The 25,354-nt window shown below is 46.1% G+C and overlaps 1 protein-coding gene across 2 annotated transcripts in view; it reads left to right on the top strand.

The window, feature by feature from the left end:
- Positions 1–25,354, top strand: part of Tll2 (tolloid like 2) — a 124,439-nt gene that overhangs the window by 37,961 nt on the left and 61,124 nt on the right. For both annotated transcript variants that reach the window (XM_031390299.1, XM_031390300.1), the window contains exon 3: positions 13,548–13,622. In XM_031390299.1, coding sequence (XP_031246159.1) covers positions 13,548–13,622 — 75 coding nt within the window. The remainder of the gene's footprint in view (positions 1–13,547; positions 13,623–25,354) is intronic.

Below are 25,354 nucleotides of genomic sequence, written 5' to 3'. Positions count from 1 at the left end.
GGTCTTAATCCTGAGATACTGAAATGCTCCTGCCCGAGAGAGGGCTTGGGTTCGCTTTCTTTCTCAAATTCTTTGATTTCCTGAAACTCTTACTACTCTTCCTGTGACTTAGCACATTGAACTTGCCCTTTGAAATATCTGTAAATCTTCATTGGGCATCTCTGCAAAGGGCATGGGATAAAATTTTTCTCTGGCTTCTCCTGAAGCTCTGGCTATGCAGGAGGAAGTCCTAGTCCCTACCTGTTCACAGTCCTTTCTGCTCCTCCAAGTTCAAGCTCAGGGTTCAGTTTGGGATGTAATCCCAGCCACTGTACATACACATTGGCTTAAATGTATATTTTTTTGCATTCTGTCCATGCAGGGACATTTTCTATTTCTGTATTTAAGCATGCATTATGGATGTGTCTTCATTTGAAAGCAGACAGTATCAATCTTACAGGACAGGACGGGGTACTGTCCAATGGCTGGCATTTCAGCATCTATCTCCAGGGAGCCTTTACTCCCTGGATATATTACCTAGTGGCCATTTTGCTGACCACTCTAGGTGGCCTGGGAACATGAGCAGTATATCACCATCCAGTACTCTTACCACCACGCAGGTACAGGGCAGCATGAGCAATGACTGCTCATGCTCTAAAAGCTTCTGTTGAGAAAATATCTGTCTGGCCTGTTCCCTGTTCCACCACACAGCTCTGAGCTCCCTCAGCTCCAAAGAGAGATCTTCTCTTCCTTTTTGGGGGGCTTCTGTGTCCTTATGTCTTCTGATTGCCTCCTGTTCTTTGGTTCAGCTCCCACAGGGTGGGTGGCTGTATTCCATGTATTGCTTTTAGCTCATTTGGAGTCTCTGTGCTTCTTGCTGGTGATTTTGCCATTTAGTGTGGTGCCCAGTTATGGTACTGAAGGGCTGCCAGCATCTCCTGATCCCAAGAAGGTTGCAGTGGGCCTTGTAGAGAGACACTGAGGACTAAGTTATGCAAGCACTAGCTGAGAGGTCATTGCTGGTGAATATGTATGAGATGGTAAATAAAGTTGTCTCTGAGCAGAAACTCACATGGAATTACAGTCACCAGTGGTTGGAAACTCAAACAAGATAGCACACAGAAATTGGACTAGGGGCTCACTAGCTTAGCACTCACAGCCACGTTACAGAACATAATTGCAAGTAATGAGGATGGACTAGATCTTTTTGAAGACCAAGCAGCACTTAACTACACATTCCACATTGCCCCAAATGTTCCCTCCTCCTCTGCTAGACCATGCCTCACTGAGCCTTGCTTTCAGCTAAAGGGAGGGTAGGATGATAATTGCTTTTACCCCAGATGCAGTGTTGAGGTGACACATGTGAACCACGCTCAATCTTATTCAGTCTACTTGGGTTGGACACACTTGTATGCTTATATGTTTGTGTATGTGTAGTGTAGGTATGTATATGTGCTTATGCTTGCATGTCTGTATATACTCCATGCATGTGCAGGTGCTCATAGAGGCCAGTGCATTGGATCCTCTGGAATTGGAGTTACAGGATGTTGGGAGCTGTTTGGCGTGGTTGCTTAGAACTGAACATTGGTCCTACAAAAGAGCAACAAGTGCTCTTAACCACCGAGTCAGCTTTTGAGACCCTGGACATGCTTGCTGAGCAAGTATGAGCATGCTGTGACCACCATGTGGTCGGAGGGATCCAAGCTGTTCTCTTGGTCCTCAAGAGGTAGACAGCTTTGTAGGAATGGCACACTGACAAACTTACAGAGAATTGTTCCATAGGCCAGGGAGGAGGACATCATCAGTGGGTAGGAGCACTTGATTTGTAAGCCCGAGGACCTGAGTTTTAATCCCCACTACCCACATAAAGAGCCTGGTATGTGGATGTAGGTAGATTCTGAGAACTTGCTGGTCATCCAGCCTTGCCGAAATGTTAAGCTCTAGTTCAGTCAGAGACCCTGTTTCAAGGCAACAAAGCAGAGAGGGACAGAGGAAGGTTCTTGATGTCTTTCTCTGACCCCCCATATACTCATACATAGACGTGCATACCCCCATACTTATATGTGTGAGGAACTATGGAAGCTTGTTGAATTGGGGGTGGGGGTGGACAAGAGAGTGTAGAACAGTAAATGAAGCATGGAGAAAGGGCATGGCTTCCTGAAAGGGGCTGGGAAAGGTGGGCTGGGAATTTTGATTGGATGTGCAATGGGGACAACATCACAGAAGGAAGCAAGCCCAAACACACTCATGGAGGAGGGAACTGGACCATGAAATGGAACAGCCCAGGAATGCATGGTCGGGGTGGATAGCTGTGGGCATGAGGATGGATAGGTGGGCAGGATCAGACTGGTCTAAGCCTACCCCACTCCCATAGCAATGCCTGGATGGACTGAATTCTTCCCTCCTTCCCATTTCAACCCGCCTTCCCTTCAGACTCAACCAGCACTTCTCAGGAAGCCTGTGAATGCTCACACATCTTCCATCATAGCCTGTTTTAGCCTTGTGCATTCTTGGTGCGCTATGGTCCCCTCTACTCTCTTCCTGTCTTCCTACCAGTCACGAGGTCCTTAGGACTAATCTCCTCACTGCTGTCACCCTAGCCGGTCCTTCCTTCATAAGTGATTCTCAGAAGTTTCTAGAAGCCAGTATAAAGAACAGCTTCTCGGCAAAGGACCATGAAGAAGTAGCGGATTCCATCTGGGGTTTCACAGAACGCGAATGGAACAGTCATTTCTGTGTAGGAGAATGGCCATTCATTTCTTCTGTCCTGCTTTCCCCCCTCTTTCGATTTGCTCCATCTCAGTGAAACTACACCGTTGGCTCACACCCTGGGTTTCTAGGCTAGCATTCTAATTGTGCATGTGGGGCAGCCGTGGCTTAGGGCAAGCTAGGGTGAGTTGGAGCGGCAGGTTGTTTGGGGAGACCCTTATTTGGAGGAGACAGAGAAGGTGGTCCCAGCAAGGTCCTGGCCTGAAGAAGGTCATCAAGATTAAGAGGCTGAGGCTTCCTGAGGCAACCTGGGGGATGACAGTGAGGCTACATCCCACACATCATCCTGCTACTGACACATGAGATGTTAGATCCTCTGATAACCATTCCATGAACGAGAAAACAGGCTGAGAGATTAAGTACCTACCAAAGATCACTTAGGCCCAACGCTGTGCTGTGTAACTGGATATGGCATTCTGCTCCTGCATCTTCTCCTGCCAGACCCTCCCTTTCCTGGGTCTTAAACCCCTTCCTGTCTTCCAATACCCTCCCAGACTTCCAGGTTGGGAGCTAGGGGTCCTTCCCCAGGTTACTTTTATGTCTGCTCCACAACTGTGTCTCCTGCACACCTGGAACTGGCCAACTGCATCACAGAACTGGCTTGAATCAAAGCAAGGGGTGGCTCCTGGCCATGGTAGGAGCGCTTTGTTCAGCTCTTTCTGGAGGAGTTCTAGAGTGGTTCTGATCTCAAACAAGGGTGAAGAGAGCCTTCCTTTATACCCAGAGGGGACTTCTCTATTCCTGAGGAAGGGCTGTCTTCATGGCTGCCTGGCCTGATACCCAGTTTGGAGGCTAAGAGCTCTGACTGAGGCAGCTATGTTCAGGTAACCCCTGGTAGGGTCCCCCGAGGAAGCAGAGTAGTGACTTCTCTTGCATCTTGGGTTCCATATCTCATTTGCTTTTCTCCTCTCTGCCCTCCTCCCTCTGCTCCCCTTAGAGACCTGCCTCTGTCACATGGGTATGTCACATCTCACAGTATGCACCAGGCTCCCCTGAGCCTCCAGAACCTGCCCTGAGATACACCCAAGGACCACTTTCTCTGAGCATGACCCATTATCTTCTTCTAGCTGACCAGTTTCTTTCACTGGGGCATTGGCTATTCATGATCAAGGTTGGCATCTCTAGTCTTCAAGTACAAAGGCCTCGGGGAGAAACAGGTAGCACTAGGACTGCCCTCTGAGTTTGCTTCTTACCTGCTGTGTACCTGCGGGTAACGCTGAGGTGCTCAAAGCTTCAGTTTTCAGTTAGGTGAAAGCTAGCAATAATGCCTACATCATTCAACCATGCTGAGAAGCAAATGAGAAAACACACAGGACTCAGGACACAGGCACGGTACTCAGCAGCGTATCCAACAGGCACTGGCAGTTACCTCTATGAGTGCTAGGCTACAGTTTGAGAACCACAGAGAGAATCTTGGCCACTTGGCACCATTCTTCCTGGGAGGTAACAGGATGACGATGCAGATCTTGGCCTCTGGAGTCTTTCCTTAACTCCTGCCTTTCCTTTTGTTATCTGTTAACTGTGTAACCTATACATGGTTATAGACAAGCACCGCATGGAGCAGGCAAAAGAGATATGATGCCAGTCGCAATGACTGTCAGTAACAGCAAGAGTTTTTCCGGTCTGAACTTGAATTTGTTAACCGTTAAGGAGAAGGTGAACTTTTCTCTTGGCTTGTGATGCTGGTGTGAAATGCCCTGCCTTGGTGGCTGGCTGTTCCATCCATTTCTACTCCCTTAGACTTCAAGAAGAGATTGAGAGGCAATGATACCAATGATGATGGTTTGGTCGTATACTGGGGCTGAGGCTTGGCGATAGAGCACTTGCCTAATATGCACAAAACCCTGGGTTTGTCCTTAGCACCCCTATCTCAAGTTATAGGAGCTGATTCAGTGAGTGCTGGCTGTGTTCCAGGTGTCATTCTGTGCACAGCGTGTATTCTCTCTCTCTCTCTCTCTCTCTCTCTCTCTCTCTCTCTCTCTCTCTCTCTTAACTTACGGAACAACTCTGCAAGGAAGGATAGTCGTTATACACTAAAAGATAGTGGACGCAGCCAAGAAGGCAAGGCCAGGCTGGGTGTGACTGAGATGGAGTGGGTAGACAAGGGTACACAGAGCCCAGGGGCAGGAGAAGGCTGGAAGTGTGAAGCATGCCTAAGCAAAAGGTCTGTGTTAACTCATCCACCACTAAGGGAACAGATACATGTAGATACAGCCTTCTTCAAGATGAGTAGAAGCCCAATACCAAGCAAAATGGTCGTCTGGCTTGGTGGTTCTTGGAAAAGGAGGGCTCATGTTTGCATGATTAAATAGTCTCCCGGCATAAAGTCACCTTAGGCGTGGTGACTCTGGCCTGGGATCCCAGCTCTTAGGGGTCCGTGGAAAGAGGATCAGAGTCACAAGTTTGAGACCAGCCTGGGCTATGTAGTGCATTCCGTTTAAGCCTGGGTTACAGAGTTATATCCTCTCTCAAATATGCTCTCCCATGATCCTCTGCCTAGGGATGGGATCAAATTCTAGGTTCCATCAAGCTATGCCACAACACAAATATTTTGTCTGTGAACTTAGAAAAAGAGAGTCTGGTCTTGCAAAGCCTGGGAGGGTGCTGACAGTTTCTTCTCTGGATCCCACCAATGAGATGCCTTGCTCCAAGGTGTGGACGCTTTGATTCTTCCAGTGCTGAGAGAGAAAAGTGGAATGGGGTGGAGGGGATGGGAAGGGTGGCCTATGACTTTCCCATCTGCATAAACACAACCATGTTTCTTCCCCACCAGAAAATTTCCCTGGCAACTTGTGTGTGTGTGTGAAGCATACCTGTATTTACATATGTGTGCAGAAGTGAAGAAAACTTGTTATTTGTCAAAGTATCCATTGGCATGGAGTCATCTAAAAATCTCTATTATAAAAGCCTAATGGGGGATAAAATTTGGAAGTTGAAAAAAGCCTATGAGAACATAAAACTTGCTTCATAACCCCCACGCCGAGAGCCCCACAGTGGTCCCTGAGGCCTTTGCCAGTCACGGTTGTCCCACGTGTTTTGGGCTTTTTATGAGACTATGGGGTCATGCTGGATCCTGTCTGAGTTACACTGGGCATTATTTCTTAGCCTGCTGCCTTGTGTTTTCATGTTACTTTTTAACCTTACAGCACTACGGTTTTCTATTTTTTATGTTACTTTTTAATCTTACAGTACTATGGTTTTCTATTTGGCCAACAGCTAAAGTAGTTTCAAGGGTTTACAAATTGTTCCCCTGTATCCTAGTTGGTTGTAGCACTCCTGCAGCGTGGGGACGGATGCTACAGATTATTTTTAAGGTTGAGATGAGTGACCCCTGTCCTCCTGCCGATGTCCTCAGTGTGGACACCTTGAAGACGCAGCATTGCCTGTGTTAGAAGTCTTTGATACATCTTATAAAATGACAGAATGCTACCACTTTATGTTTCTCTTCCACCGGAACTGTAGCAGAATTCCTGTCATTATCCCCTTGCCAGGATTAAATCATTTCATTGACAAAATCTGGCAATGATCTTTTAACTCATTTTCCCTTTCCCTTCTCTAGCATTTGGAATTTGAAAGCTCCTTGGCACAGGCTCCCTCAAGATCACACATCGATTACCATAGTGACCGTCTTGTTTGTTCTTGGATCGACCTTTTAAAGGGGCTTTGCCTTCTCCCCTGGTGAATTATTAAAACCCCATTGGAGCAGTTGTGTTTTTGCTAGTTCCTGGTGGAGGTGAGCACCCACTTCACTGGGCCTTGTCTGGGTGTGTCGGCTTAGGCACACCTATCCAGGGCGAAAGTATGGAGTACAGTGTGGCTTCTGGACTCTGATGGGCCCAACCTTGGGATAGGAATGCAAATCCAACTACTAACTACCTGATTTACAGATTACAGACCTCTGTTCTCTCTTCTGTAAAATGGGAACACTCTCTGGAGGGTTGCTCTGTGTTAAATGGACCATTAGGCAAGGTGGTGAGGTGTCCGTAGATAATCCCTCTCAGTGTTATGCCTGACAAGTTTAGGTTGACCCCCAACTCCATTCACAGATGCCTCTGTGTTTCTTGGGACCTTGATTTGAAGTTTGGGTTTCTTTGTCATTCTGAGCACATACGTGTCTCCCTCTCTTATGTCCCAGCTCACGGCCACCTCCCATCTTTCACAAAATTCGGTTACAGTTTTTTCAAAGTGCTTAATTCGTCCCTGAAAATAAAAATGAACTTATTGTTTATGCTAATCCATTAGAACTCAGACACCATGAAGGCAGGCTGTATGGGCAGGACCCTGCACTGGTTTGCTGCCCAGGGCAGGTGCTCAACCAAGATTTTCTGATGTGAATGGGCGGTTGGTAAACTGGTTTTTAGGATCCTGCGTTTGGGTTTTTTTTTTTTCCTTCTTCTTTGATTGACTCAAAGCCATTTTCTGCTATAATTATCTATAAGGATATCCTGGAACAATCTGCAGTTAAGAACAGTAGCTATTGTGTTTACAAGAAAATGAAGGATCAAGTAATGTTATGCTTTAAGAATGACAAATAGAGGGAATAATTAAAGTTTTGTTTATGCATTTCCATATCAATGAATATTCATAGTCACTATTATTCAAATGGGCAATATTGATTTATGAAACAAGGTCCCCTTGGGGTTTGAAGGAGCCTATCCCTTCCTGCCTGGATATATTGGTTGTGTATCGTTTATATTTCATTAATTATGGTGAGATGAAAGGGCGTTGTGTGTACACCAGTGTCTATTCTGATGCATGTAATTAAGGCACTTCTTGTTGGGAGTGGAAGAAAATTGGACTTTCCTGAAGAAAAGCAGCTTGCTCCCAAAGTTGCTAACAGATTGCTTCTTAATTGAACTTGGGAGGTGAATTATATGGTGAATTAGAAAAAAAAACGACTTGGAATTCGGCGAATTGTTCCATAAAGGAAAACTGTGGGACTGAATTGCAGAGGCTGGTTGGAGACATTTCAGCCTGGCCTCACACATCACGGGCCGCTGACCTCCACTGTGTTTCAGAGAGAGTTTGGGCAGGCGGAGCTCTCTTTTCAAGGCCTGGAGAGTTTTCTTTCCCAGAGACCAGCTGTAAGCCTGGGTTTCTTATGCAAAGGAGACAGTTTGAATAAACCTCTGTGACTAATGAAATTTACAAGACTTTGCATATTGTTACACTGAAGAGGTAATTAAACAATGGCCAAATGTATGAGATATGTTTGTGTGTATGTGTATACATACCTGTGCATATGTATGTGCATGTGTGTGTACATGTGTATACATGTATATGTGTACCTTCCTTGTCTTGCAGCCAGTTCCCTAAGAAAAATATACCCCTGTACTATAAATGAATCCAGTTGCCCAAATATGTTTGTTTGTTTTGTGTGTATACACACATTTGCTCATGTGTGTGCATGTGCATGTGAAGGCCAGAGGACAACCTCAGGTGTGACTGATTCCTCAAACACTGACTGCCTTTCCTTCAGAGACAAAGTCTCTCTGACATGCTCAGAGCTTGCCAAGTAGGTTAGGTTGGCTGGCCAGTGAGCCCCGGGGATCTCCCGTCTCAGTCTCTTTAATGCAGGGGCTAGTTTGTCAGCATGCTTCCTCACATGGGTTCTGGGGTGAAACTCAGGTCCTGATGCTTGGAAGACAAGCACCTTACTGACTGAGCCGGGCCCAGCTCCAGTTTTTCTTCTACAGCACTTACATCTGTAGTCTCAGCCTGAGCCTCATCTGTCAAGGAACAGTTTCGTCATCTAAGGGTTGACACAGCTTTTTCTGGGGTTGGATGGGCCTAACCTCAATGCTACATCTTCAGTTCCTAGTGAGATTGTAAGGAAAGGCCTCAGTTGCTAAGAATATCATGCAATACATACACCTGGCAGTGGTGGAGCATGCCCGGGGGGCAGAGGCGAGTGGATCTCTGGGTTTGAGGCCAGCCTGGTCTACAGAGTGAGTTCCAGGAGAGTCAGGGTTCCACAGAGAAACCCTGTCTTAAAAAAAAAAAACACAACAACAACAACAAACAAGCAAGCAAGCAAGCAAGCAAGCAAACAAACAATCAAAAAATGCCAAAAAACAAAATGTCAAGAAAAAAAATCATACAAGGGGCTGGAGATGGCTCAGCAGTTAAGAACAACTGCTGTTTTCCCAGAAGAGCAGGCTCCAATTCCCATTGATCACATAGAAGCTCACACCTCTGGAACTCTAGTTCTAGAGGATCTAACAGTTTGTTATGGCCACCGTGTATGGTGCAGATTAAATAGATACAGAAAACTACCAAAACTATTCTTACAAAAGAATATAGTACAAGATGAGGCCTCTTCTACAGTTCTGAGTAGCTATTTGGCAGGTAGTAGAGGGGCAACACAGGAACCCTGACTCTCCTAGAACTCACTCTGTAGACTAGGCTGGCCTCAAACCCAGAGATCCACCTTCCTGTACCTCCTTGGCATGCTCCACCAAGGTCAGGTCTCATTATATAGACCAGGCTGCCCTGGAACTCATGATCCTCCTGCCTCAGGCTTGTAACTTATGGAATTACAAATATATGCCTCGTTTCCTGCCTGCTGCGATCAGTCTTGATTGAATCTTCAGATCTCCTAGGAAGCTTTTCAAAGTCCCTGTGTCCAAGCATGCCACAGGTCAATTAAAGCAGGGCTTCTGAGGGTAGGAGTGGGGTTGGAGGGGCAGGCCTCAGTATTTCTAAAAGATTTCCCAGGTCATTTGAGATTGTGGCCAGTGTTGAGAGCCGTTATTCATTAGCTGCCTCCTCTCTAGTAAAGCTAAGAAATATACATTTCCCCTACAGCATTAAACTGAGCTGTGCTTACTGTCACTATCCTTTGAAACACCATTAAGCTGCTCCAGTCCTTTGCTCCCTGACCCATCTATGTAACTGGGCACCTGCCTCATGCCAGGTTCTGAGTATCAGGACTGGTGTGTGTGTGTGTGTGTGTGTGTGTGTGTGCCTTTTCCTTTATGTTACTAAATCTAAAAAGTTACTAAGAGGGTTCTTCTGAACACAAAAATGACGTTAGGCACATGTAGTGAGAGCTATGGACAGGGTAGGGGGCTGAGGAGGCTCTGAGGCTTACAGCTGGGGAGAACAGGGGTGCCAGCCTGCAGTGTCTCAGAGGAAATGGTGTCCAACTAGAGATGTGAGAAACCAATAAGATGTAGCCAGGCCCAAGAGGAGAGCATGCTTTAAGAAGATGTTTAAGATGAAAATAGTAGCCGGGCGGTGGTGGCGCACGCCTTTAATCCCAGCACTTGGGAGGCAGAGGCAGGCGGATTTCTGAGTTCGAGGCCAGCCTGGTCTCCAGAGTGAGTTCCAGGACAGCCAGGGCTATACAGAGAAACCCTGTCTCGAAAAAAACCAAAAAAAAAAAAAAAAAAAAAAAAAAAAAAAAAAAAAAAAAAAAAAAAAAAAAAGATGAAAATAGTAAGGCAGTCCACGTCTGTAATTCCAGTACTTAGGCATGAGGATTTTGAGTTTAAGGCCCGCCTAGTCTGCATACTAGGGCCCCATTTCCACAAAAATAAAGGATAATAATGGGAAATAGACACTCTCTTCCTATAGCTCAGGGTGGTCCAGTTTGTGGAAGCAGAGGCAAGGAGTGAGGCTGAAGAGCCTCAGAGGACCATGTCACTCAAGGTCTCAGCCACACACAGAGCAGAACACATCCCAAAGGCACTCGGAAGCTTTGCATCCAGAAAGCACAAGGCTGGTCAACTCATGGACTAGGTGGATCCCAGGCAGAACCAGAAGCCTGGGCCCGGTGACCCTCAGAGGATGAGGTCAGAGGAGGGACTGTGCTCTTGTCTTTGGTTTGGTTTGATGCTAGTGTTCCGTTTTTGTCTTTTGAGGCAGGAGCTCATGTAGCTCAGACCAGCCTTGAATTCAGCCTTGAACTCCTGATCCTCTGCCCCTACCTCCCAACTGCTGGGAAGACAGACATGTGCTTCCATTCAAAGCTGGAATTTGTGTTCTTACCTGACACGGTTCTGTCATTAATGTCAGGTGTTCTCTCACAGATTGTCTCAGCAAGGCTCTGGTCTCTTTGGAGTGTAGGCAACAGAGAAAGTTGTTCGTGCTCTGATGGGGAGTCTGAGGGGGACAAGGACTTTCTATGACTGACACCACAGTGCCTTCAAGGTAGTTGCCTCTTGGCCTGTGTTCCTTGGTCCTTCCTTGGGTGCCTGTGAGGCTGGAACCCCCAAACCAGGGCAAGGACGATGTTTAGTCATGTTCCTTAGCTTGTGGCTAACACCATTGTCAGCACTTTAATGAACAGATTCTTTCAGCCATACCTACATGGTGTGTCTCTTGAGACTTCAAAGCTTCTCACCTGTTCTAGCCTTCAGCATCAGAGAGCCAGAGGAGCCAGGGAACCCTGCCTGAACCTTCTGCCTGCTGTAGAACCCAGGGGCACCTGGCTCCCTCCATCACACCTCAGCCTTCCCCACAGCTCCAGCCTCTACCACTGCCCTGAGTGCCTCCATTAGAACCTCCGGCTCATCTTGAACCAGGGTTGTGTTCAGACGTCACTTACAGATCTTTCTTTCTGCTCCCTTCCCTGCTCTTTCATTTTGAGAAGTGGAATAGAATGAAACTGACTGATGTCAACACTGGACTCCCACTGCTTGTAGACACTTATTTGCCACCCTCTTGTCCACTGTTAACAACTTCTGTTATGCAAAAAACAGATGCAGTTAAGTGCCTGAATCCGATCTAGGATACTCAAAGATAGAGTCCAGAGAATGCCTGCCTGTGGGCCCGACACTGGCTGGTGTTGCGGTTGACGGCTGCCAGGCTCACTGCCATTCTGTACCATCTCCTTTCATTCCTGGCATCCCCAGCTCCTTGCTTCTGAACATATTCCCACCCTAAGGCCTTTGCACCTGCTATTCCTCGGCTTGGAAGGTTCTTCACCAGATATCTATAGATGTGTCTCTCTTCAGACGTCTGCCTTTCTTTCCTACCTGAAATGGCACTCCAGAATCTCCCCCTTTTCTCTTCATACTCACCAACAGACGATTTAAATACTTCACTTTTATTTATCCTCCCTCCCCCTCCCTCCATCAGAATATAATTTCCTGAGATCACCTCCCCAGCAGCAGTAACAGAGTCTGGCACATAGCAGGTGTCGGATACATATTTTCTGAATGAACACACATCCAAACAAACCCATTACCTCATTTGGTCCCCCGCAGCAACCCATTTGACAGACCAAAGATGCTAACGCCCAGGTTCTCTGCAGCAGTTGCTCAGCCTCCGCCCCGCAGGCTGAGCTGGACTCGAAGCCTGGCGGAGACCCGCCCCTCTCTCTGCAGATGGCACATTCCTGTGCTGAGGAACGACTTCATACCGTCAGGATTTCCCCTGACCTTTTAGCCTGAGAGGAAATGATATCGCAACTGGAATACCCAAGGGCCGAGAGCTGGCAGCGCAGACCCCAGCAGCTGCAGGAGCCGTGTGAGCACATTCCTAGCTGGCCAGCCAGGCAGGATGCAGGGAGTCTCCTGTCCCTGTCTGGTGTTCAGGGGTCCTTTCTCTACAGGAGGCCAGGGCAGCTGCAGGTTTTGCCTGAGTCATAGCAGTGGATGAGGCAGCCTGCCACTCAGGAGCTGGTGAATGGCCACACGCTGCCTCTACTGGTGTGGACTTGGACACAGGCTACCCATTGGACAGTGCGGTGCCAAGTGTAAGCCTTCCTCAGGCACTGGTGGCTCAGGGTAGGTCTTGGGTCTTTGACTAGGAGACCATGTTCTGACCCAGGTCACCCTGGCCTCATTAGCGTTTGCCTCAGCCTTGACTTCTCCAAGATGGAGTTGAGCTATACCTAGCCCAGAGTGTTCTAATGGGGGCAGAGGGATTAGGGAAGGTTGCTTCATAAGCTCCAGGTTTCTCAACCAATGCAAAGAAACACCTTCTTGTTTGTCAATAAATTCTTCTTTGATAAGGTTTCACAGTCACTGTATCTCCTGGGCACAGATCTGCTCTCTGGTACCCTCCCCAGCACCCACTGATGGCTTGTCTTACTCTCCCACAGAAGTGCTGTCCCTTCCTGTCATCACATGGTGAACTGAATCTTCAGACCTTGCAGTTAGCTCCTCTGCTGTTACATCCAGCTTACCACTTAGCCGATGCTAGTGTTGAGACAGGAACCCTGTTTGCCTTGTCTGTAGTTGAATCTGTGGTCCTGGGATTGGGCCCAGCACACAGTAGGACAGGTAATCCTTGGAGACTGATATCTTCTGAGAGAGGTAAATGCTGACAGTGTGTCTAGACATAGGCTGCCCCGCTTCTCACACACATTTGATTCTTGCTGCCCTTGCTGTACCGTGACTGCAGAGTCCCATTTATAAAGAAAGCTCGGTGGTTTTCTAAACACGATTCTTCATTATGGGGAAAATAGAACAAAAAGAGAAAGCACGGAGCAGCGGCACCCCAGTGATGGAGCCCCATCGGAAGTTCAGAGGCCATGCTGGACACCACTTGCGTGGATCTGACTTCAGAACTTCCTTGTGCAGCCATTCCGTCTTCTCTAGGTGGATAAGGAACTGACCTGGGACTCCTTACAAACTCTATTAATTCCACTCTGAGCATCCTTGACTGACCAAGGGCGATGGTAGTCTTGCTAGTTTATGAGTGGTTATTAAAATAAAAAAGGCATTTATGACCGAGTAAACCCTAGTTGACCAAATCCTTGCTGCCCTGGTGGTCACCACAAAGGCCGGGTTTGCTCCCTCGATGCTACTGAAATGTGTGTCTTTACTTCTTTTCTTGTCCTCTTTCAGGTGGCCTTGAGGAGACATCTACAAGGTGGCCAAACAATACAGCTTCCAATGCGAGCATCCAGGCACCAAGAAAGGGTAATGTCTGTGAAGCCACACCAGGCCTCTGAGGATCTTTTGTTTGATTTCTCTTTCAAATTGTGGCAAATTTTGATAAATAACCTGAACCGTTTAAGGATCTCAAAGTGTAGTGTCTAGTGGTGTTAGGTGCATTGACAATGTGGCGTGACCTTCTCTATCTTGTTCGGACCGTTAGCATCACTCCCAAAGGAGACCCCAGACCCCAGCTTTGGGTGCCTCCTGAAACCTGGAACCTCCTTTGTCAACAGCTGGATTGGGCATGCACACAGACAGCAATGGGCATAGGGAAGTGTTTCCTTTGGTGGAATGAGGGGTGGTTGGGTGGGGCGATTTGCTGATGGCAGGGGAGATTGGGTATGGAAAGCTATCTTGTTTCATGCAGGGGGCATGGAAAGTTGTCTTGCAGGGATGGGGGCATGGAAAGTTGTCTTGCGGGGATGGGAGCATGGAAAGCTGTCCTACTGAAGGGGTGAGAGGTATGGAAAGGCAGGGTTTATTGGTTGGAGATTGCTAGAAAATATGTCATCCAGGTTTGGCTTTTCTGTCTGGTTACTTGGCTTGTGAGCTGAAGGCCTGAGAAAAGAGATGACAAGACGTATGTGTTTCAGAGAAGGGAAGGGTCCATAAGGCAAGAAAAGACAGTAGATCTGGGGTATCTGTTGTCAGCCACTGTAGACTAGAGTCTGCCCAGGGAGGGGTACAGGAGACAGGTGGCTGCTTGTGGCCAGTCTAGAGCCTTCCTAGGAGTAGCCTCATGGCCTCTCTACATGTGAAGATTCAGAGGCCCAAGGGCCAGCAGTCCTATGAGTTCTGGTGGTGTCTGGACATATACCAATCTTGGAGATGCATTTCATGTTCAGGGCAGTGCTGGAGTTAACTGGAGAGTAAAGGGGTAATTTTTTAAATGCTAGAATCCTGTGTTTTAAGAATGCCTCTGTAGAGATGAAATAGAAATCATTACTTGTTATAGTTTACGATTGTTTCAATGTCACTTTCTCCTACACTTGTGAATATTTGAAACTTCATATGCATTCACACAAATGTACAAATGGCTTGATGCCATCGTGTGGTACTCTTTACTGCTTCTCCTTATTATTTTGGCTACCTCCCCAAGCCCTACAATCACCTTTCTCTTCTTCCCAGATAATAAGATTTCTCCACTACCTTACAAGTTTTTCTGCATGCATTTGTGTTGGCATAGGAGAATGTGTACACATATAAGCATGCATATCAACATGCATGCGTAGGTTTTGTTATTATTCGTTTTAATACAGGATTGCGCTTTATACACATTTCAATGCACCATGCTTTGTCACTGATACTTTGCAGAAAACCCCAAAGTAGTTGTGATTAATTTATTCCTACGAAGAGTTGCAATTCTTCATATATTCAATTGCAATAACTGCAATTCTTAGTTGTGTTCTTAGTAGAGATTGACAGTTTATCCAATCGCTCCCTTGTTCTTAGCATTCATTCCACTTCTGGCCTCTTGCTGCGAATCATGCCTGCAACAAACATCCTTGAACACATGCTTTCATTTATGTAGTATGACTTTTAAAGACTTATTTTTATTTTTAACTATGTGTATTCATGTGTGTCTCTGGGTGGGTATGTATCTATGGGTAGGTGCCCATGGAGAGCATTGAGTCCCCTGGAGCTGAGAAGAGGGATGACAAGGCATGGGGAACCATGCATCTCAGAGAAGGAGAGGGTCCATGAGTCAAGGAAAGACCACAGATCTGGGGTAGGGGTAAGAGGTCATGTAGACTAGAGTTGTGGACAGTTGTAAGCAGCCTGACCTGACCTGACCTGGGTGCTAGGAACCAAACTCATGTCCCTTGCAAGAGCAGCATTCTTAACCACTGAACCATCTCTCCAGCCCCACTTAGCATGTTTTTAATAGATGTTGCAATATTGAATGTCTGCAGGAATAACAATCCATGTTTCCATAGTAACTTATGAGGGTTATCGCTTTCCCCAGAGCCTCACTAGTACCAGGTATTTTTAACCAATAAGCATTATTGTTATTATTACTTAGTTTATGTTCCTTTTTGAATGCTGGTGGCTGTGAGCATCTTTTCCTGTATTTACTAATGGTATGGGTGTGCACATTGATATTCACCTCTTTGTATCCTTTGCTTATTTCCCCGTTGGGGTGCCGATCCCCTTCTTCAGGTTGCCTTATCTTACAGAGCAGCAGATTCTTCCCCTTCCGAGCCATGATGCTGGAGGAGCCTGCATTTGTTTCAGCTACACATCTTGTAGCTGGGAACACAGACAGACAGTCCCTTTAGAATTCTTCTCCTTTCTTTTCTTCTTCTTCTCCTTTTGCCTGGGGCTGTAGCTCAGTTGTATTTAGAGCACTTTCATAGCATTCATGAAGCCCTGGCTTTGGTTCCCAGCACCATGTAAACTAGGTGTCAAGGTGTAGACCTTTAATCCCAGCAGCTGGCATGCAGAGGCAAGAGGATCAGAAGTTCAAGGTCATCTTCAGCTAAACAGTACATTTGAGGCTGGTCTGAACTACACAAGACCCTGCCTCAAAAAAAAAAAAAATCAAAACAAACAAAAATATGTACTTTTCTTCTTTTGCTTCTTTGATAGTAACAATATCTGTATTCATTCTTTGAAAACTTTATGTAATGTTTTTTGATCATTTTCCCCTACTCCCCAACTCCTCCTAGACCCACATCTCTCTCCACACCACCCAACCAACTTCATGTTCTCTCTCTTTCTCTCTCTCAGAACTATTGAGTTCAGTGTGTTGCCCAATTATTCTTGGGTGTGGGGCTTGTCCTGGATCACAGTTCACCCCAGATCACCCCGGATCACCCTTAAAGAAAACAGACTCCCTCCCAAGCAGCTATCAAATGCCAGTAGTTTCTCGGCTGGGAGTGGGACTCTGTGTTCCACCCCCACATACTGGGGTTTTGTGTGCTCTGAGCTCATGCAGGTCTTGTGTGTGCTGTCGCAATCACTGTGAGTTCGTACATGCCTCTGCCCTGTTGTATCCGGAAGACACTGTTCCCTTATGGCAATCCATTTGCTCAGGCTCCTGAAATCCTTCTATTCTCTCTTCCACAATATTCCCCGAGCCTTGGGGTAGGGAGTTGGGGAAGGGAGTGTCCTATGGATGTCCCATTTAGGCCTGAGCATGCAGAAGTCTTTTATTCTCTGCATAGCTGTGGGTCTCTGTGTTAACTGCAAGAAGTTTTTCTGATTCGGTTTGAGAGATGAACTAATCTATGAATATAGCAGTAACTCATTAGGAGTTATTTTTAATACTACAGCCTTAAAGCAGAGTATACTTAATGCTAGTATATTCTTCCCTAAGGCATATTTTTCTATCTAATAACAGGTCTTTGGTCCCAGTAACGGTGCCAGGTCTGGGCTCCTAATCATGAAGCTGGTCTTACATCCAATCAGAAAGTGATTGGCTACTTCTATAATATTCATGCCACTGTTACACTGGCGGGCCTATTTTTGATAGTAATTACTATAGCTGACAAGGTTTGTATTTGGCTAAGGAATACTATGGACTGCTCTTCTCCCCTGGTAGCATAGCACCTTACGGCTATGAAAGCTAGCCTCTAAGGATGGAGCTCTCAGGTCAGTACCTGCCTGATTTATCCATGTTTTATGATGCCAGTATATGGCGCCTCCAGTTTCTTGGGCTTTGGGCAAATACAGGGGCTCTTCATTAGGCTGCAGACAAGCATGGTAGTAAAGATGGATCACAAGGTGTGGAGAAGCAGCTGGAGAGAGTTGTCCCAGCACTGAAATAGCATAGGCGCCATGTTGAATTTTCTCTTCCATATTTATGTGATTTCCTGCTGCATAAAAACCATCTTTGAACTTGACTTTAGACAATGACATTTCGTGATTCTGTGGAGTGACTGGGCTCCCTCAGTGTAGTGGCTCTTCCTCTAATGTCAGCAAGGATCACCCATTCAACTGCATTCTAGCAGCTAGCTTGAGCTGGGTGGTTCAGAACAGCTTAGTTGCCCTCTCTTCTTCAATGATCCAAATATACAGCAAGGTGGCTGGCTTATTTAAAAGCAGAAAGCATAGGGCCTGGACCAAAACCCTAATAATAACTACTTCTGCCACATTTAATCAAGTCATCTGTCAGAGTTCAAGGAGAGAGAGAAGTGGGCTCCACTGAATGTTAACATTGGCATGAGCTCCCAGAGACCAGGGGACTCGCTGGTCCATGTAGGATACTATCATCATTTCTCATGTGTTCATCAGGAATAGATAATATCGGGGTATTTGCATTCACTAGTTTGCAGGGCATAAAAATCTCCCAAGCAAATAAACCAGGAGAATCAGAAACACTTAGATTTGAATCCTAGCTCAGCCTTTTAGTAGCTATGACATTGTTTACTTTATCTAACTCTTCATTTGAAACTTGGAGAGAATTAGAAATATTCATATAAAGTACAAACATTAAACGTGATTAAGTGTAGCTCAGCTTTCCAGCTTTTGTTTTGTTTTGGAGACAGGTTCTCAAAGTGTAGTCTAGACTGACCTTGACCTCAAGATCTTCCTGCCTCTGCCTCCCCACGTGCTGGAATCACAGGCGCATACCACCGGGTCCAGCATTCCTCCACTTCTCTCTTCCCACCTTCCCCTCTAGGAATGATATTAGCAGCACTAAGAATGCATCCTCTACCCGTGGACTGAGATTCCACAGCTGTCCCACAGCTGCGCAGAGGACAGGAAGGAATAAGCCTCCTGCAGCCCATTAAAATCCTGCCTCTCGTTGGGCTGCACATGGAATCGGCTCGGCAGCAGATGTTGGAGTTGTTTAAGCAGGATGAAGATGACACTTTCCCCTTTCCTCCCACACCTCTCAAGCCTGCTAGGCGCACAGAGCTGCGCCTTGGATGACTCTGGCTTGTCCGAAGAGGTCAGTGAGTGTAGAGGCTAGGTCCTTCTCTCCACTCCACATCACAGCCACAGCCACGAAGGTCTTCAAGACCCTCCAGGTGAAGTCAAGGCTGTTCCAGTCTGTCCCTTGCTTCTTCCCACTCCATCCCTCTAGGACACTGCTGGATGCCTGCCTGGGGGCACATCTTGTTTTTATTTGAACTGAAGATATGAAACACCAACCCTAGATTTCTCTTTAATCGCAGCCTGACTATTTCCCACAAATCCAGAATGAGACGGATGGGCTGAGCAGAAAAGGGAATTTGAGGGAGTTCCAGGTTAGTTTTAGCAGAGGTTGGTTTCCTGACACTTATGTAGCACTGGCCCTTCAGTCCCAAAGGTGGGGTTTTATGCCTGAAGCCTTGGGCTGGATTCTAGACTGCTCACTCAACATTCCCATGAAGCCTCGATCAGAGCTGTTCCTGGGAGCTGAGGGCTCAGCATACACTTGGGTCTTTAATGCTATTAGAAAGGGGGAGTGTGTAACTGCCACAAGGGTACACTTTGGCTAGCTGAGTAGAGTCTGATATTTAGGACCATATTTGTAAAAGACCATGGTCCTTTTCCTTTTGGGGACCAAGCTCTAAAGCCTTTGTTCCAAAGTAAAGAGGGGGAGCTGTTTGCAGCCCAAAACAAGGATCTCACAGACAGTTGCCAAATGCCACCCCATACTTAGTGACACTCCCTGAGTGTCATTGTCTGTATGCCCGGGTATAACCACAGAGCCTGACTAACTTCAGACTCCTGTTTTAACTTGTTCCAACTGCAGGCAAGTCCTGAGGCTCTTACACAGCCTTTCCTGACCACCAGTGATTGACAGTCTCCGCTTGGTTCCATGCTCGTCCCACAGATACGCTTCAGGAAGTAGTGAGGCCCAGGGGGCAGTTCGTGCAGAGCCATATGGAGAGCCAATGGCTGTAACTATTGTGAGCATTTATCTTAAGTTCACTGTCCCTGAAACTCTTAATCTCGGCCCTTGAGCTTTATCAGGAATTCCCAAACTCCACTGAGTTTTGGCCTTGATAGGAGCTTGCAAAACTGCAGGTGCCTGGACTCCGGGCCTGTTGGGTCGCTGTTTCGGTGCAAGAGCAGATAGCTGTAGTTTTTAATAGCTTTCTCAGTGTTTTTAGGATGTATCCAGGTTTGAGAGCCATTGCATAGGACAATTTACAGCTCCCTTTGAGGTAAGGAACTGCTCTGGAGTCTTGACTCTGGCTGATGCCTTGTGGGGTGAGAGTTTAGTAGATATTTGGGTCCTTATTTCTGGTGTATGAGCTACCACTTTACACTTAATGTAAAAATTTCAGCTCTTCACTTGAACGGTCTGGTCAGTTGTGTTTCTGTTTATGGCATGGCTGTGCCTTCAGCTGAAAATGAAATATTGAATAGCAATGGCCAATTCACTTTCAGAGAGGACATGTTGCTCCCAGAGCCAGGGAATATAAATGGCCTGTATCCCCCACCACTACCCTATCCCACCCCCAGTGTGTTAAATCCTTTCAGATGCCCCCAAGCTCCTCTTGAAATGCAGAGCTCTTGGCTGTAATAAATAATTACATCCTTCTATTTGGACTCCGGTTCCAGATAGTAGTAATCCAAGAAAATCCAATAATGACAGTTGCATTAAGACCCCTCTTCCAGGCTAAGCAGAACATCTGTTTAGACATATTTTTAATCGGCAAATGCTTCCTGTGTTGAGTCCTCGGCAAATTAAATTTCTCACTGGACCGAAGGGGAAGCTGTCATTCAATAAGCCATCTCTGGAAATTACACCCCAGTCTGTTTCCAGGTGCACTTAAGATTTTCCCATGCTGACTTGGCCACATAAAACCATCCCTTACAATGCTAGGTCATGTGTCCATATAGCACAGCTTGTCCAGGCAACACGGGATGTCTCAGTGCTTGTCCCTTGAATGGAGAAGTATTTTTTTTGCCCATTCTCCAAAGGAGAATTGGCAGCAGAGGAAAATTAAGAGACTTGTTGAAAACCATATGGGATATGAATAACAAACTTCCACTTGCCACATCTCTGCCTGTGATTACTTAAGACAGGATGAGTCTCAGGATGTGAACATTAAGGGCTTTGCTGCTGCCAACCTTTTGGAGAGGTTTCCGCCACAGAGCTGTTTGGACCATTGGGCTGTTTATTTTTAGAATAGCTTGTCTGTTTGTTAGTTCATTCATTCAAAACATAAAAATATCGAATGCTGCCACCCTCTAGGCCCTGTGCAGGCATCGAGAACAGAACCATCAACGAAGAAGACTGCCTCCATTCTTGCTCTCATGGGGCTTCGGTTGGCTAGACCATTTGAAATCTTGAAACAATGAATTCTATGGCTGGATAGCAAAACAGGACATGCAAGGACTGTGTAAACAGGCTGGCTGAACTATGTGAAGTGGAGCAGGGTCCTAACAATGGACCTGCAGCCTGAGTGTGGGATGGGGTGCTCCCAACTCCAGTGGGATGTAGTCAAGGTGGAAGATGGCCTACTCTCACCACATCCAGATCTTCACATTTTAAAACAAACTAGAGCCCAGATATAGTGGCACATGCCTACAACCCCACCACTCAGGAGGCAGAGGCAGGAGGACTGCCACAAGCTCAAGGAAATATTGGGTTTAGAGAAAGGCCCTGTCTTAAAAAAAAAAATTGTTATGTGAAATCTCTGGATTTTTCAAGAGTTGGCTTCCAGAGTGAATTTTTTTTTTTTTTTTAAAACACAGTATGTGCCAAAAGTGTCCAGGCCAAATAAAACACATCTGTGGGTTGGGCTGATCCCAAGACTGCAAGTGTATGACTTCTGTTCTAGAAATTTGAGCAGCAAAAGAGTTTCAGCCTTAAAATGTATTCTATAGCAACTTTCTAGATGCAGAAATAGGGCCAGGGAGCTCCTAGGAAGCCATATGCAAACCTGTGCATGTAGTGCTCTGTCCACCATGGGTGAAGTTCAAAGGCAAGACAGGTGAGAGGGCCAAGGAGAAAAGACCAGGGTTTCCCCCAGGCTTCAGATGGTAAAGAGACTACCCAGGCACAATGAAACTGGACTAGGACTTAGGGCTCAGAGCCGCTGTGCTAACACCAATGGAATACCAATACAGGCACGGGAGATGTGCCCTTCATGCCATGTGATGCAGGAAGGTGTCGATAAACTCCCATGTAAAGCAGAAGTCCTCAAAGGGCTCAGAGAGTAGAATGCAACCTTGCTGTCCATCCCAGGATCAGACAGGAGCAGAAATACCTTCTGCAAGAGTCTCAGTCACGAAGTCTGTTCGTCACGCAGGTGTGAATCTTCAGCCTTCCTGTATAGGAAGCCCACAATTCAGAAATTGATGTGGAAAGCTCACCTGAGACCCATAGAATCCCAAGAGTCCTGAGAAAGATACAAAGCAAGTCTACAGCCAGGATCCACAACATCGAGTGCTCTTAGAAGTCTCCAAACCTGTTTACATACGGCCAACACTAAACGGACTCAGTAAGGCTTTTAATGTGTATGTGTAAGACAACAGTAATCCTAGGAAAAGCATTCGTGGGTGTGGGAGGGATTCTGGGACACATGGACTTGGAGGGAAGAAGGAGAGCAGAAACCATATAAATCTGGTACTCATGTATTAAATTCCCCAAAATTTTAAATTGAAAAAAAAAAATGGCTGGGCTAGAAAGAGTTCTAAACCACCAGAAACACAGGAAGTTAATCAATGAAGAAAAAGTCGGAAGACAACAAATTAGAGAATTCACTCCAATAACATGGCAATCAGAAGGAATTTTAATAAGCATGACTAAAATAAGGAGGAAGCCAAAGGATGAGTTTAAAACAAAGGGAGAAAGAGAATATTGTTAAAAGGAGGATATGTTTGAGCTTCTTCTGGCTAGGTCTTGAGTAGATGGTAGCTATGTCACTGAAGCAGGTGTAAGATAAATGGTGTGGTGAACACAGCTGAAGAGAGAATACATGAAGTAGAAAGCAGATCCCAGGACACCATGGAAATTTAAGCACTCAGCTGTAACTGAGGGCTTTCCCACCTGCTCCCAAGTTCCCACAGTAACAACTCTGAGACTTGTTAGATATGAATACTTGCCTAGGCCATCAGCTTGGGCCGTTCCCCGACTAGCTCGTAACTTAACTAACCTGCTTATTCTAAGTCCTGCCATGTGGCTAGTTACCTCTCATCAGGTTCATCCAATTGTCTGCATCAGTATTTGGGGTGAATCTCTCCTCCCTGACTCTATCCCAGAATCCTCTCTCCCTACCAGAACTCCCACCTCCTATTTCCTGCCTAAACTAACAGGCCAACAGCTTTTCTATGGATAGCTGATGCTTCCCCACACTACATAAAAGATTCTTCCAACACTCAAAGAAAGACAAAATATGAAGACACACACACACAAACAAACAAACAAACAAAAACAAACCAAAGGTATAGGGAGATGGAGTTTTGAATGGTCTGATGGGTAATCAATAGGAATTCTAGAATGTCAGACTACAGATAAAGACTGAGAAATTGTATTATCCTCATGAAATAACAATTAAAGTCATGTGACTCCAGGCAGAAGAAGGTGTAGGTGCCCATGAATAGGAAATGGGTGAATCGGAAGGCATCTGTCTCACAAACACAAAGCGCTGCTAATAGAAGCTAACTGGAAATGGTAAAGCATGTGAACGGCAACATGAAAACGTGGAGCCCAGAGTGTCATTCTGGGTTCTGTCATCTGTCTCAGCAATGAAGATACACTGGCTGGGGAGGACAAAGTGAAGTCCTGACGGGATCCTCAGTCTGTGTGGTTCCCTTTGGAACATCAGAGTGCCTCTGCCTGGCAGTTAGTGCTACTGTTCTTTTAGGCAATAGCCTTCTACTATCTCAAATGAAGCAGCTCTCTGAGAGGATCTTAACTTGTTTGTATTTCTTTATTGGGGGTGGGTCTGAATGCATACACTTTATTCAGGGTAAGCCAAAGGTGTGAGAATATCCGGGAAGGGAAGGCCAGGGTGCCTCAGTAGCATGGAGAGGGGTTCCAGGTGCTGATTGTCTGTGACCACTGGTTGGGAGTCTCTTGATTATGTGCCCCAAGTCAGGCATGGAAACAGGGAGTAGCTCTACTCCTCCGGGCCTCAGGTTCTGAGATTTCCAGGGTTTGAGCATGCTCCACCTCACCAGTCCCATGCTCGCTCCTTGGTGACACAGTCCACATGCCCTATGCTGGAGTTGTTTTAAGAGTCTTATTTCTCAGAATGAAACTTGGGACTCTGGTTTCTTCAGATTGATCTTCTAGTCCACTAATTGTTTATTCATCATTCAGTTCTGTATGGTTATTGAAACTGAAAACCAATGTTAATGAACAGGAGAGAGGGAGTTAAGGGAAATCATCCGCTTTAATTCAATTAAAAGCAAGAAAGAGACGGGGGTGGGGGGGGGAGGAAAACCCAAGTGAGAGGAGGAGATCCACTTAGGCGGATTAATGACATGAAAAAGAGATAGGCACTTGGTATTGTGAGAAGATGTACCCAAAGTCCACTTAAGCTTACACGAAACAATCATCAATGAACCAGAATGGCTCTGGGCTGGAGAGACGTCTCAGTAGTCAAGACTGAGTCCTGCTGTCTCAGAGGACCCTCCAGTAACTAACACCCACGTCAGGTGGCTCGTAACTGTTTGTACATGCGCATCAGGAGACCTAATGTCCTCTCTATCTGGTCTCTGTTCCCACCCACATGTACATCTGGCATGCACTCTTTTGCTCACATATACATAAACCTCAAAAATAAAAATAAACCTCAAAAATATGCATAGGGGCCAGAGAGATGGCACCTGCCTCTTGATCTGAAAATCTAAATTTCATTCCTGGCACCCATGTGGTAGGAAGAAACCAACTCCAGCAAGCTGTCCTCTGACCTTCACCCACATGCCACGACACTCATCCTCACAATACATGTATGGACACCCACAGAATAAACAAATAAACATAATAGAAGAAAATTTAATAATATGAAATATTTTTCTATTTTAGGTTGCTGTGGCCTGACCTCACTCATATAGAGAACAGGCAGAGCCACAGAAAACCAGCAGATCTCAGGCTGGCAAGGCAGAGGGAAAAACCGGAAATGACTGTTAATGGGGTCGGGGTTTCCTTATGAAGTGCTGACAAGCTCATACAATTAGGCAGCGGTGATGGCTACACGATACATAGACTAACACCCACGGAATTGTACGCTATGAAATCAAATGCTATGGTTGTGAATTAGATTTCATTTTTTTTGTTGTTGTTTTTTTTGTTTTTTTGATACAAGGTTTCTCTGTATAGCCCTGGCTGTCCTGGAACTCACTCTGTAGACCAGGCTGGCCTCAAACTCAGAAATCCACCTGCCTCTGCCTCCCAAGTGCTGTGATTAAAGGTGTGCGCCACCACCACTGGGCTTGTGAATTAGATTTTTAAGGAAAGAAAAACAAGAAAAGAAACATACAAATGAAAAGAGAAGGGAATAACTAAATAAAGGAAATAAAGGAAAGTAAAAAAGGGACTTTTCAAAAGCTGGATTTTTTTCAGAGGGAGGAGGATGTAAAAACTGGAGAAGAGGTTCTCCAAGAAAGACTAAGGAGGAGTGTTAAGGCAAGCACACTGGATGACCTATGGAGGTCCAGCACGGATGGATTCAGTCGAGGAAGCACACCGGATGACCTATGGAGGTCCAGCACGGATGGATTCAGTCAGGGAAGCACACCGGATGACCTGTGGAGGGCCAGCACGGATGGATTCAGTCAGGGAAGCACACCGGATGACCTGTGGAGGTCCAGCACGGATG

Source organism: Mastomys coucha, unplaced genomic scaffold, assembly GCF_008632895.1.
Source record: "Mastomys coucha isolate ucsf_1 unplaced genomic scaffold, UCSF_Mcou_1 pScaffold21, whole genome shotgun sequence".
Classification (NCBI taxonomy): Eukaryota; Metazoa; Chordata; class Mammalia; order Rodentia; family Muridae; genus Mastomys; species Mastomys coucha.
Note: the sequence above shows the minus strand (reverse complement) of the source record. Positions and strands in the feature narration are given on the sequence as shown.